At 34.2% G+C, this 19,117-nt stretch overlaps 3 protein-coding genes and 1 pseudogene across 4 annotated transcripts; 1 reads left to right on the top strand and 3 right to left on the bottom strand.

Annotated features, from left to right (window-relative positions):
- The first annotated feature begins 221 nt into the window (after positions 1-221).
- On the top strand, positions 222-1,362 carry LOC145588277 (transcription termination factor MTERF6, chloroplastic/mitochondrial-like; annotated as a pseudogene).
- Positions 1,363-4,379: 3,017 nt separating this feature from the next.
- On the bottom strand, positions 4,380-4,823 carry LOC145589183 (S-protein homolog 18-like). The gene has a single exon (XM_081645733.1). It carries the CDS (start codon positions 4,821-4,823, stop codon positions 4,380-4,382), a length of 444 nt encoding a protein of 147 aa, XP_081501859.1.
- A 970-nt stretch (positions 4,824-5,793) lies between these two features.
- LOC145589182 (protein VACUOLELESS GAMETOPHYTES-like) lies at positions 5,794-6,303 on the bottom strand. Its single transcript, XM_081645732.1, has one exon. It carries the CDS (start codon positions 6,301-6,303, stop codon positions 5,794-5,796), a length of 510 nt encoding a protein of 169 aa, XP_081501858.1.
- Positions 6,304-6,629: 326 nt separating this feature from the next.
- LOC145588276 (tubulin-folding cofactor A-like) lies at positions 6,630-9,920 on the bottom strand. 2 transcript variants are annotated; one of them, XM_081644919.1, is made up of 4 exons: positions 9,776-9,920; positions 8,561-8,714; positions 7,430-7,516; positions 6,630-7,125 (listed from the first exon to the last, which is right to left on the bottom strand). In XM_081644919.1, exons 2-4 carry the CDS (start codon positions 8,711-8,713, stop codon positions 7,024-7,026), a joined length of 342 nt encoding a protein of 113 aa, XP_081501045.1. In that variant the 5' UTR covers position 8,714; positions 9,776-9,920; the 3' UTR covers positions 6,630-7,023. The 2 variants fall into 2 exon arrangements, with proteins under 2 accessions (XP_081501045.1, XP_081501044.1); XM_081644918.1 differs by lacking the exon at positions 9,776-9,920 and adding an exon at positions 9,012-9,034.
- Positions 9,921-19,117: the final 9,197 nt, after the last annotated feature.

The following is a 19,117-nucleotide window of genomic DNA, read 5'->3' as shown; positions in this document are numbered from 1 at the left end:
TTCAAACACTCGTATGTTCTTTTTTTTTCCCTCATGTTCTTTAAAATAAGCCTAATGTTCTTTCCGGGTGCACAATGCGCATGGTGCACCCGGGTGCACTATACTATTTTCACCTAAATAGCATTATAGCAAAGGCATAGTCCCAAAAATGATTTGGGGTTGGTTAACATGAATCGTCGTAAGAACTCGTAGTTGTTGATGGTTAGATAGCTGTTTCATGTCCAGGTTGACCTGGTACGCTGCCTTGACATTGCACATTGGTAAATAAATAGCTCAATTTCTGATTTGTAGAAAATTATGGAGGTTTGTAGCAGCCAAAACAGCAGCACTGGTGTACTGTGGTTCTTCAAGGATAAAGGATTTGATGACAAAAGCATTCAGGACATGTTCAAACGATGCAAGCGGCTCGAAGGCTTGCAAAGGGAAAGAGCTTCCCAAAGTTGGGATTATTTGAGAAGCATTGGTATCCCAGAGAGAAAACTACCATCAGTAGTTCTCAAATGCCCAAAAATCCTGTCATTCGGTGTGGATGAGACACTCGAGCCCATGGTTCAGTGCCTTAATACACTTGCTACAAAACCTGAGGAGGTTGTAACAGCTATTATCAAATTCCCCTATATTTTCTCACAAGGCAGAAGGAAAGCTGTGTCCTTTGTTAGGTTTCTTTGAGGCCCTTGGGATTCCTGAAAAGCAACTTGGTAAAATGGTGTTGGTCAATCCTAGAATCGTAAGCTACAGCATCGAGCCAAAGCTTACTCAGTTTGTGGATTTCCTTACCAAGCTCGGGCTTAATGAGGAAGGGATGATTGGTAAAATTTTGGTGAAGAACCCATATCTCATGGGTTACAATGTTCAGAAGAGGCTGCAGCCTACAGCAGAATTCCTAAAGAACGTTGGTCTTACAAAAACAGATCTTCAGAAAGTTGTTGTAAACTACCCTGAGGTTCTATGTCGAGATGTTGAGAAAGTTCTCAAGCCAAATTTCGATTACTTAAGGAGCTCTCGATTCGGTGACAATCAGATCGCAGCTTTGGTGTCTGGTTACCCCCTTATACTGATCAAAAGCATCAAAAACTCCTTGGAGCAGAAACTGAAGTTTCTGGTGCAAGTGATGGGGAAAAGCCTTCAGGATGTTGTGGAGTATCCTGATTTCTTTCGACATGGTTTGAAAAAGAGCTTGGAGTTGAGGCAAAGGGTACTGTCTCAGAAGAACATAGATTGCAGCTTAAATGAGATGCTGTACTACAATCGAAAGAAGTTCTGCTTGAAATATGGATCAACCTAGGAAATCCACAAGCGATGCAACCTTTTTTTTGCTTTTTCCAGTTCCTAATGGTATTTAGTTCTTATCAGTTCTTTTTAGTTGTAAACTACTTTCATAAGATATAATATATTGCTTTGTATGATTCTGTTTCTTCAATCAAAATGCACTAATGCAGAAATTGCAAGAATGATCTAGTACAATTGATTTTTGTATTGAATAAATCAAAACCTTCAAAGGAGAAATCAGAACGCATGAACAACTTCAATGGAGGAGGAAGACAAACCTTGCCCTTAAGGGTTAACCTTAACAATGTCATATTTCTCCGATTCTTTTAGGGTTTTTCGTTTTATATATCAAGGTGAGTAGATGACCCATATTAATGTATTGAATATACTAATTTCCATCCTTCCTAATTCCTTGTATATGCCTAAAATAATTTTAATATCAATAGCATATCAACAACTACAACAAACATTCATACAAAAAAAAAGACCGCTTACACAATTGACAAGATAAATTTATCAATATTATTAGAAAAAAGCATCGATAATATCATGTAATCATCGTCCTTTGATTTGCAATGAACTTGGAGATTCATCTTTCCATCTAACTCATTAATGATTCCTACATGCGTTGATAAGTCCCACTTCTTGAGTGCCTCGCACCTACATATTACATGTATTGATACAAATAAGAGGAGAATCATAACATGTTTATACACAATTCGATCCATTTTGGACTTCTGGAGTTAAAAACTATATCAGTAATTACCTTATTCTATATAAACTCTTATGAATTTTAAGGTCTAACTATTGAGCCTTTTATTGGGGTGGTTGAGGAAGGGATGGAGGATGAATTTCATGAATTATTTATTAAGGAAACTAATCCTTTTAGAGTTGTTTTTTTCTGAAAAATTTATGTTAGAGATATCACATGTCTCTTGTAATCTTGGTTATTATCTTTATGACTTTAATGTACATCTTAGTTATTCTGTTAGCCTTAAATGCTCAAAGTAACTGTAACATCCTAAGGGTGTTTTTTACACGAGTTTCTCTAATACTCCGTATGAAATTATAGTTCTTATCAAAATTAATTGTACTTGTAATTTGAACTTAGGTACGTAGTATGTTTTTTTTGAGGGGTAGGTACGTAATCTTTATCAATCCTTATTTTAAATTATTTTTCTATAACTTATTATTTTTCTATGCTAGATAACATATGCATTGTAAATTTTGTATTGTCAAAGAAAACATCACAAATAAGATCTGTCTTGAAATCGGAGCGATTTTTTTTTTTCCAAAAAGGTTTTGTAACAAATTTACTTTGAATATCATATATGAGCAAACTAAATATTCAACTTTTAAAAAAAAAAAAATCAAGGCTAATTAGAATTGAAGCTGCATTTTACTTCATAAAAAAAGAAATGAAGCTGTTTCAATAAGTTTGATATAAAATTAAACCATTACACAATTAAAGTTATAATTGTAGGATTATTATTACACACTATAATTAATATAAAATTATAATCAAAATTTCAATGTTAAAACATAACCCGCCGTCTTAATGTCAATATAACATAATCATCTATTTTTTCCAATCCGAACATTCACCTCCATCATACCTACAAGGCCCTGTCTCATAAATATTCCACACACAAGCAGTTCCACATTTATCATCATCTCTTGAAGATTTATAAACATCAAATCTCTTAAACGTTTTTCCCCATCTAAAGCCACAAAAGTATAAAGTTGAACCAAAGAAGTTTGGTTTGAACCTAAACACATATGCTCCGTTATATGGGATGTTATGTGTCCCTAGATCATCGTCCCTCGATTTGCAATGAACTTGAAGATTCGACTTCCCCTTCAACTGATTATAAATTCCAGCCATATATTTTGCCTCGCATGTACCAATTACATGGAGAGATACAACTAGGAGGAGGAAGAAAATAGCGTGTTTATGCATAATTTGATACAATTTGGTGTAGGAAATTAAACTGAGTTTAAAGGTTTTTTTTTTTTTTTTGTTGATGGGATTTAAACCTATACTTTTACTTGGCTTTTATAGGGCCATAATAATTATGAAGAGAGATTGAGAAATGGAAGATTATTGGACTAGGAAACTCTTTGTTCAAAGTTGAATATTGGCTTCTATTTGTTTGGAAAATCTCCAAGCTTTTCGCGGTAGTTAAGGCAAGTAATTCATAATCCGGAGATTAATGGGGAACATACGCCTAGAGTTAAAAATGAGTAACAAATTATGTCTTTAGAAATCATATACAAGTTCCTTTAGAAAACTTTTTTAAAAATGGAGATGAACTTACTTAATTATAGCCCGTTTAATACGTCTGAAAATTATACACGGTATATCAAATTATCGGACATCATGCAAATTATTGATCGTTACTGTAAAAAGTTTTTATCATTTGATGAAAATTTACAGCCATATAAATGGAAATAAATTTAATTTGAGGATGAGGAATACTTCATGCATGCATCAGAATTACAATAATAATTCAATGTCAATCAATATTTCTGAAATTTACTTATTTTATTAAGTTTGAGTAATTAATTAAATTGTTACCCTTGAACATTTGATCATTAATCATATTTTTAGGTCTTGATTAAAAATCCAGTGTTGGTTAGTTCATTGGTTTACTTTGTTTGATCAATTATATTTTATTACTCCCTTCACCCCTTATTAAAAACCAATTCATTGCATTTTATCAATCATTCGATCCTCAATCAAATGTATAAGGAAAGGTGTAGGTCTTTATTTTTCAGGTTATTGCCCTTAATTATTAATTGATAGGTCGAGCTAGTTTACTCTGCCCTACTTTTGAATTAAGGTAGTCTGACTTAAACTCGAAACCAAATATAAATCATAATCCTCCAAAAACTATAACTATATAAAAATCCAATAATTTAAGGTACACGGTATATCCAGGATTGGAGCATATCGAAATAACAACTTTTATTATTAATAAAAGATAAAATTTACAAATAAATAATCATGCATGTCTAATCTCCCCATATAATTTTACTTTCAAAAATTCTCCCCATAGTTTGATAATTATTAATCTCATTATTACACTAGGTACTAAACATATAAATTACTAATTGTTCCAAGGAAAACACTGATAAGGACCACCATTGAATTCATTAATACCACTATCAACCCCATAAACATAGCAAGGACCAGTTTGATAAATAATCCACCAACACATTCTCCAGCAAACATCATGTTCCCTGCGTTCATTGTATATTTGAAACCAATGTGATTTGTTATCAAACACAAACTCATAATTATACTTGGTTATACCAAGTATACTAGGCGTAAACCCGAATTCGTACAAGCCTTGATATGGAACATCCTGCTCCGCTACATCCCCTCCACCGTGTTTTGATAGACAACGAGTTCGAGCATTGATCCCCTCCATCATGTTTGTGATTCTTACATGAGCTCGTGTCGCGTCAGACCATGTCACTGCTTGCAGCAGCAGGAGTAGGACAAATAGGACCATGGTGCTACGTTCATGTACACGGTTATCGTACATCATGTATGTGAATAGCTAGTTAACTTTATTTTTTAAAACCACAGCTAGTTAACTGCTATCTTTATTTTATAGGAAAATGACATTGTATAAATATTTATTTGATTGTTTGAGTTGATTTTGTGGTAAAAAAATGTTGAATTTATAAGAGAGAATCTGCCATCAATGGTAACAAAAATTATGAGCTCTAGCTGGAATCTGGATATTCGATGATTATAGACGTATATTCTTTGTTTGTGTGAACCTTGGATAATAATATAACTAGTGTGTGCCGTTGAATTTGGATTAGCAATAATTAATTGATTATACTTCATATATTGGCTAATATTCATTCGTTAAGGAGTACACACCAATATAAATGAATACTCTCCTCTTCAAAAAAATAAATTTGTAAGAGAATTCAATTCCATAACTTACAACTTACTAATTACATGAGTCAATTTCTTTTTAACATTATACAATAAGTGTGTGTTTTATTCTAAAGTACGTTCGTTGTCTATAATAAAATATAACATTTTCATAATCGAGAGCAACATAAATTTTTAAAGAATTGTTATATGTTCTGATCATTTGATCGAATATTTGCTCAATTTTTTCCGTACATAGACGCACGAAATTTAGTCACAAGAGCTAGATGACTTACACTCTATATATAATTTATGATACAATTACATTGAATGTGGAGATTTACACACAAACAAATTATATACAACATACAATATTCACAAAATGTTCACACATTAACCATTCTTCTTTTCCTCTCTATTACTTAGGAGATTAACCCATTAATTACCCCAGCAATGAGTGCTGTAGGATCACCCAAGATTGCGGACACAATGATATTAACACCACTCCCTGCAATCTCACAACACCTGTGCAAAATTCCGCCATCACCGCGATGACTTCTCGAAGTCCCCTTAAGACTAGGTATCCTAGCCTCCAACTCCCTTACCAAGCTCTTGTCAACATTCAAGTATCAAGCCTCCCAACTCTCCAAAAGCGTTTCTTTAACACAGGATACATGGAGATTATACATCTTGCACTCAGATACATAAGCCCAACCTTGCCCTTTCTTACTACAATAATGGCACGGCCTCGATAGCTTGTTATGCAAGTAAAGATCACGTTCTCTATCATTCAGCACTTGAGGTAAACTCGCACAACAAGGATGAAGATCAAACCCACACTTCTTACAATGGTACACGAACCCTTGAACTTCGTTATGGCAAGCATCACATAGCCTTAAGATCGAGCCTAAGGGAATCTTGTGGAGTTTGAAATGACATTTCTTGTAGAAGGGGTGGTTTAGGGTCGAAGGAGCTAAGGCACATACCTTGTGAAGGTTGAAATCGCAAGCATGGCATTTGTATGTTAACCCAATTCCAGCTTCCTTGCATCCGTTGCAATTGAATGGGATCTCAGTATTCTCTAGCTTTAGCTTGTGTTGTGGGTGAATTGGGTGGGAAAACTCCTTGTTGATCTTCATGATTATCCTTACATTTCTTGCAAGCAAGCATCTTCTTTTGGCATGTTGTGTATATATATATATGGTGGGAGTTGGAAATAGAACCAAGATATTGTAGAGGAGTTAGAAAAGCTATTTTCATCTAGGCGAGTATTTCGATCTTTTGAACCATCAAACAACATGTCTTTTATCCAGAAGTCAGTCAGTATTTCAATCTTTTATAGGCAATCAAGCAACATATCTTTATCAGAGTCTTCACAGAAAAGTATCATAACGGTTAAACATCAAGTATAGATATTGAAAACTCGGCCAAATGAGAACTAATATCCTCAAATTAATGCATCACAAACAATGAAGTATAGCTCTGTTATCTTCAGTAAAAATCAGAATTGAACATTAAGATCAAAAGTTTTACACAATTTCTTGATATGCAACATCAAACTAAGGTAATTACTTTCAATTATTTACTCAATACGTAGTACAAAGTATTAAGAACACTGATTGAGTTTGATTTTCTAAGTCAACAAGAAGATCAGTCAGTTTTCAAAAGGCCAGAAAAGCAAGGAAGTTCATGTCATAGGCTAAAAATAAATGAAAATATATAAACTGTGCCATCCACACCTGAGAACTGACAGCTTCAGTAATTTCTACAATTACACCACAAAACCTCAACAGACTTCTTTCCTGAGCGCACAACCTCTTACATTAGATAGAATCTTAATTTGTGATTCAAATTTTTTACTATACATCTCCACTTTCGAACACTTTCTCAACATCCGCAATGGTACTTCGAGCATCATCAATATCTGGTCCTTCTTTCTCGCCAGACTCTTCCAGCTCCGCCTGCAAGTAGATTGATTAAATGGATATAACGAAAAAGAGAACTCCATTTAATCCTAATAGAGCTATAGTTTTTAGTAACTGTGTAATAAGACATTAGCAACAGAAGAACTACATTTCATCTTGATCACCTGTGTTATGTTGTCTATTCATTGAAATGTGTTCATGTCCTAAGACAAACAGGACAGTGGTTTCATGCCTCTAGCACTCTAGCAGAAGTTTACCCCCTATGAATATTGAATAATGTACAAAATTCTGGCAGCTGAGAAAGAGATATCAAACATGTGGAGGATGAAATAAGTTGTACCAGTGTTCCCTTCAAGTCAGCCAGTGCAGACTCCAGGCGCTTGCGACAGTCAGGAATCATCATCCTAGATTCAGCCAACACATTCTCCTGGAAGTAGAGAATAAACGAGCATTGAGAACAGCAATCACAGAATCACTAAAAATAGTTGTTTCCAAAGGCATATGGCTGATGTAGAATCAAGCAGGCTAGAGAGAAAAAATGCTTTTTCTTTAGAAGTTAAAAAGTAAGACTGTACTCTAGCAACTGCTACTTAATTCTATCCAAAAGGCAATATTATGGTGTAATTGAGAGAAAAATACAAACATTTCTAGAATGGATGTAACATTGATAACATGATAAGTCATATAGCTGCAATTACAGTTGGAAAGGTGATGACAAAAGGATATGGGTAGCATACTACTCCCCTTTGCATCACTTCCCTATGAGACTCAATAATAACAACCTAATAATGGCATCATTGATCATTTATATAATGAATATTGGGAATTAAGCAAAAGCCTTTGGCATTTGCTTCAGAGCCTAAAATAATTTTTTAAGTCGGACTCTGTAATCTGGGATAAAGAATACAATTTAGACTGAAGTTATCCAAAAAGTTACCTTAAGTCTTTAACTGCTTTGTCATCATATATTAAGACTAAAAAATAGTGCAAAACCAGCTCACATTTAATCAGAGAACGGTGGCCCCAACTCCCAAGTCTGTGCATGTAAAAAATTTCAAAAGAATTGAGGTAACTTTTGTGCTATTGCTTAACATAGTTAACAATAGACCCTTTGAACCCATTTTTCTTTTACTAACGTCTCAATAGATCTAAACTAAATAATCAAAGAAGCAACTAAGTTCCTTTCTTAACTCATCATGTATAAAAGTTTCTGCCTTAACCAATGTTTCTCAGAAAACTTTTGTAATAAACAAGCCTATGGTAGAGAGACACTCTTGGACTCTTGGTAAAACAAATTAGTATGTCATTCTTAAATTGAGAGGAAGGCAGCTAATTGTTTAGACGTGCGAGAGGGAAAAGAAGAGAGAAAATATATAAATAGAGGAAATCGGTTAGGGAGGAAATGAACATAAAATCATAAAATAAATTTAATTTTTGTTTAAGTTGGTTCATGGGGACTGTTCAGACATACCTGTTGCTTAAGGTCATAAGGATCAGCACTTCTCTCCTTCATCTCGGCTGTTTTAGCAGCTTCTCTTTTGACCTCTATCTCATACGAGTTTAGCTCTTTAACAAGACGCTTAGAAGTGCTAGTCTTTATCTTCAAGTTTCTCAAGGTCGACATCCTGCCATTACAATCCACAACCCAACATTAGAAGACCTGTACATCCAGACAAACCACTCATCAGAGTCGTCACCAATCAACACAAAAAGAAAAAAAGATTATATGAGTAATATCTATGGCCGAAGCACAAAAATTCTCATATGAATCATGTATAAAGCATGTCACACTTTTTTTTCTATAATCATCTTTATGAAGCAGTCTATATACTGGTCACTATCAAAGGGGTGGGGGAAAAGTAATAATAGTAAAAAGGAAAACAGGGAAAACATGTGGAATTCAAGGTTTAAATTACTAATACATGGGCATGTAACAACTTCATGCCTTTCTCCAACCCTCACTCTTGCGTCCTGCTTAGGCCCGTCCCTGGAAGAAGGGGCAGCCGCCCTGCCATCAAAGGCAAATTTGATTCTGCTATCAACTAAGGCTTAAAAAATCACATAACTTTAGGGAGTAAAGGTCCAATTTCATAGTTCCATCCTAACATTGAATGCAATTTTATTCAATTATCAAATTAGGCTAAAAATTCACATAATTTTAGAAAATAAAGGTCCAATTTCATAGTTAAATCCTAACATTAAACGAAATTTTATTCAATAATCAAATTAGGCTCGAAAATTAAATAATTTTAGGGAATAAAGGTCCAATTTCATAGTTATATCCTAACATTAAACGCAATTTTATTCAATTTATCATATAAGGCTCGAAAATCACATAATTTTAGGGAATACAAGGTCCAATTTCATAGTTCCCAACCCCAAAGGAAAATTTGATTCAATTATCAAATTAGGCTTGGATAATCACATACTGTTAGGGAAAAAAGGTCCCATTTCATTGTTCCATCCTAACATTAGTGAAAAATTTGATTCAATAATCAAATTAGGCTCGAATAATCACATGATTTTCTTCTCTAGCAAAAATGATATTTCGTAACCCTAGTATGACAAATGGTTCAACAATCAACTTTTGAAGAACCCTAAACTGACTATATTGAGATAAAATCAACGATATATCCTAGAATGTGAAATTCATATTCGATGATTACAAAAATAAACAACATCTTACCTCAAAAGCTGCTTCAATGGAGGATAGAATTATCAATGGAGAACGTGGAGTGCGCTTCGATGGGAATCTTACAGAGAGAGATCGAGCGGGAGACTGGGAGAGAGAGGGGAAGAGCACAAATACTCCCTAAAATTATGTAACTTGTTTTTTTTTTTTTTTTTTTGATAACCTAAATCGCGTTATATGACGCACACCAAAAAGATTAAACGGGTAACTCTTAATCAACCAAGTAACTTCCAATTGAGTAATCCCTGACCAAGTGAGTAACCCTGACTCAAGTAGCCCCTGATTGAGTAACCCCTAAACAAATAATCTCTAACGGTTTAAACCATGATCGAATAACCCATGGATAAATAACCCCAATCACAAATAACCCCAATCACACAGTGTGGTAAGTCATATATGAAACTTTATGTGACCCAAAATGTACTTTTACTTCGTAATACTTTGACTAGATAATGATTAAACGTAAACTACTTTCTTATATTGGTTGGGTGAATAAACAATTCTCATCGTATACGATACGTACAATTGGTGGATGTTTATTTTTTAAATTATCTGAGGCTAAAAATGGCTAATAACAATAATAGTTCATTTACAAACCTACTAGTGATATTAACGGTATTGTTATTTGCGGTTTTCATTTAACAATAGTTTCACTTGTAATTGGTCGAACACTACCATTCTAAGTTTCCTTTGTAATCCCCCATATTTTTAATATATTTATTTATTAATTATAAAAATATTTTTTTCTATTTTAATTTCATAGTATGAATTATTTTGACTAAACAATAAGATTTTCAAGCCAAAATTGTGAAGTGTTAAATTTAAATTATAATCCCTTTTAAGTTACTAGCCCAAACACTCAATCCTTATTCAAGCCCAACTACCCAATACTACTCCTAATGAAACTAGGAAAAATAAAACCCCAAAACCCTCACTCACTTCTCCCCTTTCACGTAAAAAAAAAAAAAAGAACAGCAAAGCTGCTTCTGCTCACTGCTCACTGCTCACCACCGCCGCACCACCGCCTGCTGCTGTCCGCCTCTTTCCTTCCCTTTTTCCTCACTTCTCTTGTTTTGTTATTTTGATTTAAAGCTTCAATTTTTATTTGATTTTGTTCTAAATTATATTATGATGGTTTGATAGTATGTTTAAGTTATAAAAGATTATAAATTTATAAGTTTTAGCATATCTAATTTATTATATAAAATTTCAGATTATATATGTTGTATAATTTAGGGTTTTAAACTTACTTTTTTCATGTTTTAGGGCTTGATAACGTACTAATCAAGTTATCTTATTATTCTATGTTTAAATTGCATCAAAGTATCATTATTTTGTTTATATATAAATTTTCAGATTATTAAAGTTTTAATTTTTATGAGCAAAGTATGTTAATTTCATGTTTTTATGCTTCTAAGCCTATAAAATAATTATTGTGGGTATTTTATGATTAAAAGCTTTGAACTTTAAATTACAACCTCAAGTATAAATTTTCAGATTTCATACTTTTTATTTTGAAGCCTCTAATTACATTGAATTGACATATTTTTGGGTTTTTAACACACTAACTTGCTATATAACAATATTTTCAAGTAAGTATGCTTATGGGGTTATATACTTAAACTAAATTTTCAGATTTATTTACCTACTTTAAAGTTGCTGGAATTTCATGTTATACACTATATTTTCATAATTTTAACATATAAACTTATAGTTGGGATGTTATATTACTACTATTGACTATTGGGGACAATTTCAAGGCTTTATTTTGATGATTTAAGAGGTTTTAAAGTAATTTAGTATTGCTGTAAATTTATGCTTGGGTATTGATTTATTTCTAATTGTTTGGTTTAGGAGAGGACTTTGTAGAAGGCGATTTCTAGTTTTAAAGTGGCCAACCGGATTGTTTACACAAGGTACGTACAAGTTAAGAAACCATGCTTGTAGGTGCATGTTTAAGGACGGATCGAGAACTTAGTATCATGTATAGGGATGACTGGGTTAAATTTTTTGGTTATACATTGTGAATTTCATATGGTGTGCACTACCCTATATTGCAAATGTTGTTTATGCTCTAATTATGCAAGGTGCGCTTAGAGGCAAAGGTATGTGATTGGTGAAATGATTTATTAGTTACTCATTCATGATTTATGAAGTAGGATGAGTAAAGGAGGAATTCAAGTCTTATAAGACGAGGTTTAAGTTTTGGGGTTCCTTATGCACTCAAGGTGTTAATAAACCGAGGTAGTAAAAGAATAAATAATAAATGTTGCTTACCACTAATAAATCAAGAATTGGAATTGGAAAGTTGTTTTACTTGTTGAATTGATTATGGATTGATTGTATTGTTTGCATTTGAGTTATCACCAAGTCCAAACCTGTAAATCACGTAAAGTGCAAGATGGATGAGCAATAAAACTCTGGATTAGTGCACATCTGGAGTAATGACAATCAGGGGTTGGGGTACATGGGGTATTAGCCGTGTACTTTTCTCGAGGTCGTTTGATCCACGAGTCTCTTATTTCAAATATAATTTCTTTAAAAACTAGGAGTTAGATGAGATCTCATACTAACTACGGTCACGGAGTCGCGCCCGTGGTCGTTGGATGTTTATTGATGTTTCCGAAAGGAGGCATGGGGTTTTTCTTATATTGATGTTCCAAATGGAACATGGGTTGGACAACCTTGTCTATTGCTAATCCAAAGAAATAAATAAATGATTTAGTTAATATCAACTAGTGAAGTCTTAATAAATTCGATGGATGAGTCATGTGTTGAGTCAGTAATCTAATGATGTGTGCGATTGATTATTAGTAGCATGTTAGGGATTTCTTAGTTTATTTCGCAGCTTGTATGTACTCAGCTTTGCTGATTGCGTGCTTTTGTGTGTGTCTTTCTTTGGTCATGACCTTCGCCTTACAATGACCCTGTGACGATCCAATTTTTACACTCGTAATATTGGGGAGCAGATTAACCACAGGTTCTTATACATGCAGCATTCACACCAGAGTTGTGGGATCTTAGTGGAGAGTTGATTGACTGCAGTTTATTTCTTTTGCAAGTTTGAATTTATTTGAACACTAGTCTTATTTACTCATTACTTTTGGTGGATTTTTGAATAAGGGCCATAATGGTTCCAATTTGTAACATTTAGTTTGGTTTAAGCCTTTGGTTTTGAAACTTATTTTTATAAACTGATTTAGTTTTTCCGCTGCTAATTTCTGATATAGCCTTAACGTTTGAACACGTGGCGGTAGCACGCCAGTAATTCTCTTGGAATTGTTCAGGTTATTCACAGGTTTGAAGAGAGAATTATTGGGGTGTTACAAAGTGGTATCAGAGCATAGGTTAGATTTAATTACCACTAAAGCCAATTAGCTTAGTATGTTTTAGGCGCCTAACTAACAGTTGAGGATTTAAACTCAAAGGCTAAAGTGATTTTTTTCGAAACTCAGTATGTTTTGAAACGTTTTATCTAAAAAGATTTTGAAGTTTATTTTGCTTACTTGGTGAGCTTTGGGTAGACTTAAGAAGGGAATGCATGCATATTTCATACATATCTTTTCATTAATTATCACATGAAGTGTTATTTTTCTTATTTATTTAACATGTTGCAATTAATGTTCTAATTGATTTGCTTTGTGATGTGCTTGTGTTATGCTTTTTGAATGTTCGTTGTGTTGGGTTGACGTAGAAAAGAAATGAGTGACTCAGTAAGCACGTCTGCAAGCACGAATAATGGTACTAGGAACAACCCCGTTGTTGTGTCTGAGGATGAGAATGATGCTCGAGGTGAAGATACTCTAGAGAGGTTTGAAAGGACTATCACGCCAGCTAATCCTGATGAGGAAGATTACCAGTATATACATGAGTTTAAGACTGCAAAGAACAAAAAGCATAAGATTAAAACTTACCAAAGAATGTTCCATGACTATACTCTTATTGAATTTTCAGATGAGAATAACCTTGAATGGCTACAACCACCACCTGAAGATCCAAATGCTGGAAGGAGAGCTACTAGGAATCCGAGCTCGCTCTACAAGGCAACAATTATTGAAGACTCAGATGATGAGAAGGATCCCGATTTTGATGTTAATAATTATGATGAGAAGAAAGATAAAAACAGCAATGTGATACCTTGAGGTTTATTTTTGTTAGGGTAGAGTTAGCATGAATGAGGCAATTTGCTATTAATAATGGTTATTAGAACTTCATTATAGTATGATTTAGATGATTAATTTAAATAAGTAGCCAGTGCTACAGAGTTATTATTTGGGATTGATACCTTTATTCAAGTTATAATAAGAAGTTGATATTTTATTTTAAGAGCCTTATTTTACTTTTCTTGTGAGTAAGATCAAGTCTAATTTTTGTGATCATATAATTTTGGGAAAAATTTCTTTGTTTATGATTAAACTTAGTATGAGTGGCGCGGGATGGGGGAAATATTTTCTTAATTTCATTTAATCCTGCGTATGAATTGTGTTTATAATGTATGGTTCGCTTGGAACAAGGGGGTGCAACCTCAAAGTACCCTTTTGAACCAATTTATGTGACGAATACAATATTGTGATTCAATGAATATGTGTGAACAGTATTTGGATTTCATTTAAAATAGAGTGCACATTTATTCTATTTCAGGCGTAGCACTAGAATGGCTGGGAACGCTGCCTTAGCTGATGCTATTCGTTTGCTGGCTGAAAATCTTAACCAAAATCGGGGAGACCAAGTCGACCCACAATCAGAGATGTTTAAGAAGTTGGCCCAGGTTAGGCCACCAGTTTTTAAGGGAGGTGCTGACCCTACTTTCCTAGAAAACTGGATTAGGGAATTTGATAAGCTGTTTGTGGCACTAAACTGTCCTGAGGGCATGAAAGTGGACCAGGCAGCTATGTACCTTAAGGACGAAGCTGATATATGGTGGAGAGATAACTCTGAACTAGTGAGAGCTGTAGGAGTTTATAGGTACTACGCAGCGGAAATAACATATATGAATCATATTCAATAAAGTACCTAATCCAAGGATCGCATGCATAACACACAAGACACATAATCACACCTTTGAAGCGTGAATTCCACGAAGTTATTCGACAGGCAAATCAGGGAGAGAATAGAGCCCCAAGTGTTGCTCCTCTACTTAGTCCACGAGATTCGAACGAGCCGTCCACCAATACTAGATTGGTCGAGTGATTGAGGAAAACCGCGATCACCACCTTTTCGGACAACCGACCACCGCACGAACCACCACCACCACGAGACACCACCGCGCCTAGGGGAGGAGAGAGCCGTGTGAGAGGGAGTATGAGAGGGGTTGGTTTCGTGTTTGCTAATTAGGGTTTGATCTAAAAATAATCAGTCAATTCCTTGCTTGCAAACCTAGGCACCTAGTCTATTTATAATCTCATTATAATTAGACTAGGGCACGAAGCTCAATAGCCTCTTAAAGCCCCATATGGCCGGCCACCTAGAGTGATGAGGCCCGTGATGGGCCTCGTCCTCTAATGCTCGATCTAGCCCCTTTGTGTGACCTTATAGGATCCGTCCAATTGGGTTTTGGCCTATTTTACTAGTCCAAAGATCGTAAGTACCTCTAGCTATGGCAAAACGACGACCCAAATGTCCGGACTTAATTATCTCCATAATTTGATCCAATTATATATCTAGTAATTGCACACGACGAAGACATAACTCCTTCAATCTCCCACTTGTCTGAGACAAGGGTGCAATATTCAAATTCCTTAAGTCAATGTATATGTCGATTTGATAATATGATTGCATCACATGTCGAGATCATATTAATCTACAAATCGTTTTTTGAAATCTGAGTTAGAATTACAAAACCAAATGATTACTGAGTAATGCATTTGAACGCAGCCACGTATTTTCTGAATTCTCCCTCTTCAAGCGGCCATGACACATTTCCTAATTTAATAGGTAGACTCAATCCAATCTTATGGCAACCAAAGCTCCCACTCAACTCATGAAGTAACCGGGAAACATCCTTTATAATCTCCAGTTACGGCCAGACGTTTGAATGTACCACAGTTAAAACAATCATTGAATGAGATCAATGTTCCACTCATGTCAAAGGAATCTACTAATATATATGGAAGCTCTATACTTGAACTTCAAAGTGGGTCAATAGTTCGATCATGCATCATTCATGCATATCCAAGTGATTGACCGAGCATCACTATGCCCCTACAGCCCATGAAACTGCGCTATCCAATCAATCTTACATGCTAGTCCATTTATTGAAATCATTTATGCCTATTTTAATGATTTCGAACTAGGAACTTAAATAATATATGAATTTTGTTCACCTGTGGGGTTTCATTCAAAAGGTCATCAACCTAGTGAGCCCATCAATTCATAATTATTTTGGACATTTTATTTAATTTCAAACCATAATTAAATAAGAGAAATAATAATTTCTATTTTAAACATAATTCTGCAAATTGATGTATTTTCTTATGTAATATGTTTCCACAAACATACACAACTTAAATTTACATAATTTGCTTCAATCCAAGACTTCAATATGACTTTCATACATTTGTCTATGGAAGGGGTTTGGTGATTTCTCACTCATAATAAAACTTTGCAGAACGTGACCTTCCGCTGGTCAATGATCTCATAACTGAGGCGATATCTCATATCCATTTGTTTGGATTTGTGATGTGACCCTGGCTCCTTTGTTCTTGGGCAAAGGCGACCCTTTAGTCACATGACATTTTTAATCCAAACTTCCTCTAAAACTATCCGACTATAGCTTAATATACATATTCTGACATTGAGCATGCAATAGTGCTCTGCTTTGAACTTTTCAAGCTCACTATACTTCTCCATACTGACAAAATTGTGCATCTAGATCAAAATCTAGAGTCATCTTGCCTGTTTGGAAAAACTTGCATTCGTAAAACTTTTGAAAACTTGTTTACCTTTAACACCATAAACTAGAAAAATTCCTTTAGTGCTTCTCAAGTACTCAAGGATTTGTTCTTGGTAACTTTCCGTATGCTTATTCTGTATTTGCTTGAAACTTGCTACACATGCACAAGTCATATGTAACAACTTGCTTTGTACATTTCATGGCACATGTAATGGACCCTTTTGCAAAAGCATTAGGTACACTACCTTTACAATCCAACTCTACTAGCTTTTAAAGGCATAGAGTTTTACTGAGTGTAAAACCATGAGGGATGGAAAAAATTCCTCTCTTAGAGTCTTGCATCTTGAACTCGTCAAGAATCTTATCAACATAAGTCTCTTGATTAGGTCCAGTCATCCTTCAAGATTCACTTTGTGGATTTTGATTCCAATATGTACTCAACATATCCTAAGTCTCCCAAACAATCTTTCTAACCATTGCTTGACTTATTCAAGCATTGATATATCATTTCATATGAAATGTATGTCAACTACATACTAGACTAAGAAGACCAATTGCTCCCACTAAACTTCTTGTCTCTACAAGATTCCTTTTCATTCTTCCAAGGTAATCAAACTGTTTGATTTCCTAATGAATATTCCAACTTCCTAATGCTCACTTCAATCCATAAATGAATTTCTGAAGTTTGCAAAACTTTCTAGGAATTTCTGGAATTCAAAATCTTAAGTTGTATCATATACATCCCATCCATCAAGAACATTTCATGAAGGTGAATTTGATTTCCAAAACTAGAAATAATCCAGCTTACATGACTAATAGGTTTGACCCCATTTGCAAGACTATCATGGACTAGCACATTTTTTTTTTTTTTTTACAGACATGGAGTCCATCCTGGATTTCTTGGCTTTAAGCCATTTCCTGAGTTGGCACTCGTCCAAAGCTTTCTTGTAGGTATGGATTCCAACCATTCCAATAGGAAAATTTTAGAATCCACCTTTTACTAGAATTCCAACAAACTGTTTGTTTTAATCCTAAGTAACCTACGATAGGTATGAGCGACAATAGAATTATTCTCTTCAACTCTTTGAAGCCTTTCATTCTAGTAGGACGATAGAAGTCTCGCTACTTGAATTAGCTTGCTTCGACACATGTTTTATCAAATTAGCTGATTTCATGCGCATTCGTCTCTAATGTAGTGTTATCTACATCCATTTGTTGCTCGTCTCGAATCTCATCGAGATCTAACTTTACTCCCACTTGGCTTTGTAGGAAGACATTTCTTTCTATAAAGACACTATCGCGAGCAACAAACATTTTGTTTTTACGCGATTGTAGGAATAATACCTCTGATTTAGGGTTTAATCTTTGTAAACATTTTACGTAGATTTCATAACCCTTGAATCCTGTTAGAAAAGATAACTTTGGAACATTTCCAATCCATAACTCTTATGACATCTTTCTACTACTTTGGTTAAGTTTCTGTTTAGTATATTCACAATTGTTGTTGTTCTAATGCATATCCTCAAAACGATATTTGTAAATCATTAAATCTTGGATCGAACCATGGCAAGCAAAGTTTGATTCCTGCTTTATACATACATTTTAATTGTAATGTTCCTGGATTGTGAACAAATTCAACAATTCCTTTAGATGATCATTTGTTTTGAGTTAATTATTTATTACAACAATCATATTGTGGTGCTAAATTGTTTATCTCAAACTTGATTTTACATTTCATTTTGGAAATTTTGAACATTTCAATGATTCCAACTTTTATTTCATTAAGTAATTATCGACATATTTACTTAAATCGTTAATAAAATCAATGAAAAAGTAAAATCTTTTGCTAATTTTGAATTATGGTACACTCACATCATATGTTTGTGTTCTAAAAGGTCATTTTTAGCTCTTTTACCCTTTCAACTAAAAGGTAACTTGGTCATTATACCTTATTTAGCACGACTTCTAATTCTCAAGTGATTCATAATCATATAAGAGTAAGAGTCCATCCATAACTTTGGATGTGCAAATGGTTTATGTGACCTAACCTTACTTTGTTATAAGTAAGTTTACTTTGAATCATCTAAATTTACTTTTGTGATCTACTTATATCAATGTCATAAATAAAATCAACTCATATCTAGCAAAATGAAAACAATTTATTACCTTGGTCATGGATCAACGTTTGTCCAAGCCAAGTAAAACCAAATCAGTATTCAAAACAAGAAAACCGAAATATTGTCTCATCAAAAACTGGAAATAGTTCTAAATGTCATGATAAACTAATCAGAAATTAAAACTATGAAGCTATCTCTGGCCACTCAAATACTTCTAGTGCACCTTCAAGCTCCATCTCCATGCTAGCTTCACTTGTTTGCAGTTCCTGCGCAACATCATAATGTTAAGCTCTGCAACTTGGTATCACATACCTTAGTGAAAGTTAA

Source organism: Chenopodium album, chromosome 17 (genome assembly GCF_948465745.1).
Source record: "Chenopodium album chromosome 17, dcCheAlbu1.1, whole genome shotgun sequence".
NCBI lineage: Eukaryota > Viridiplantae > Streptophyta > Magnoliopsida > Caryophyllales > Amaranthaceae > Chenopodium > Chenopodium album.
Note: the sequence above shows the minus strand (reverse complement) of the source record. Positions and strands in the feature narration are given on the sequence as shown.

Excerpts from the sequence above, each read along its gene's own strand:
- LOC145588276 (XM_081644918.1), bottom strand. Across the intron at positions 7,517-8,560 it reads CTTATGACCTTAAGCAACAG|GAGAATGTGTTGGCTGAATC; the intron begins GTATGTCTGAAC and ends CTCTACTTCCAG. Across the intron at positions 7,126-7,429 it reads CTGACTTGAAGGGAACACTG|GCGGAGCTGGAAGAGTCTGG; the intron begins GTACAACTTATT and ends ATCTACTTGCAG.
- LOC145589182 (XM_081645732.1), bottom strand. The coding sequence starts at position 6,303 with ATGAAGATCAACAAGGAGTTTTCCCACCCAATTCACCCACAACACAAG.
- LOC145589183 (XM_081645733.1), bottom strand. The coding sequence starts at position 4,823 with ATGATGTACGATAACCGTGTACATGAACGTAGCACCATGGTCCTATTT.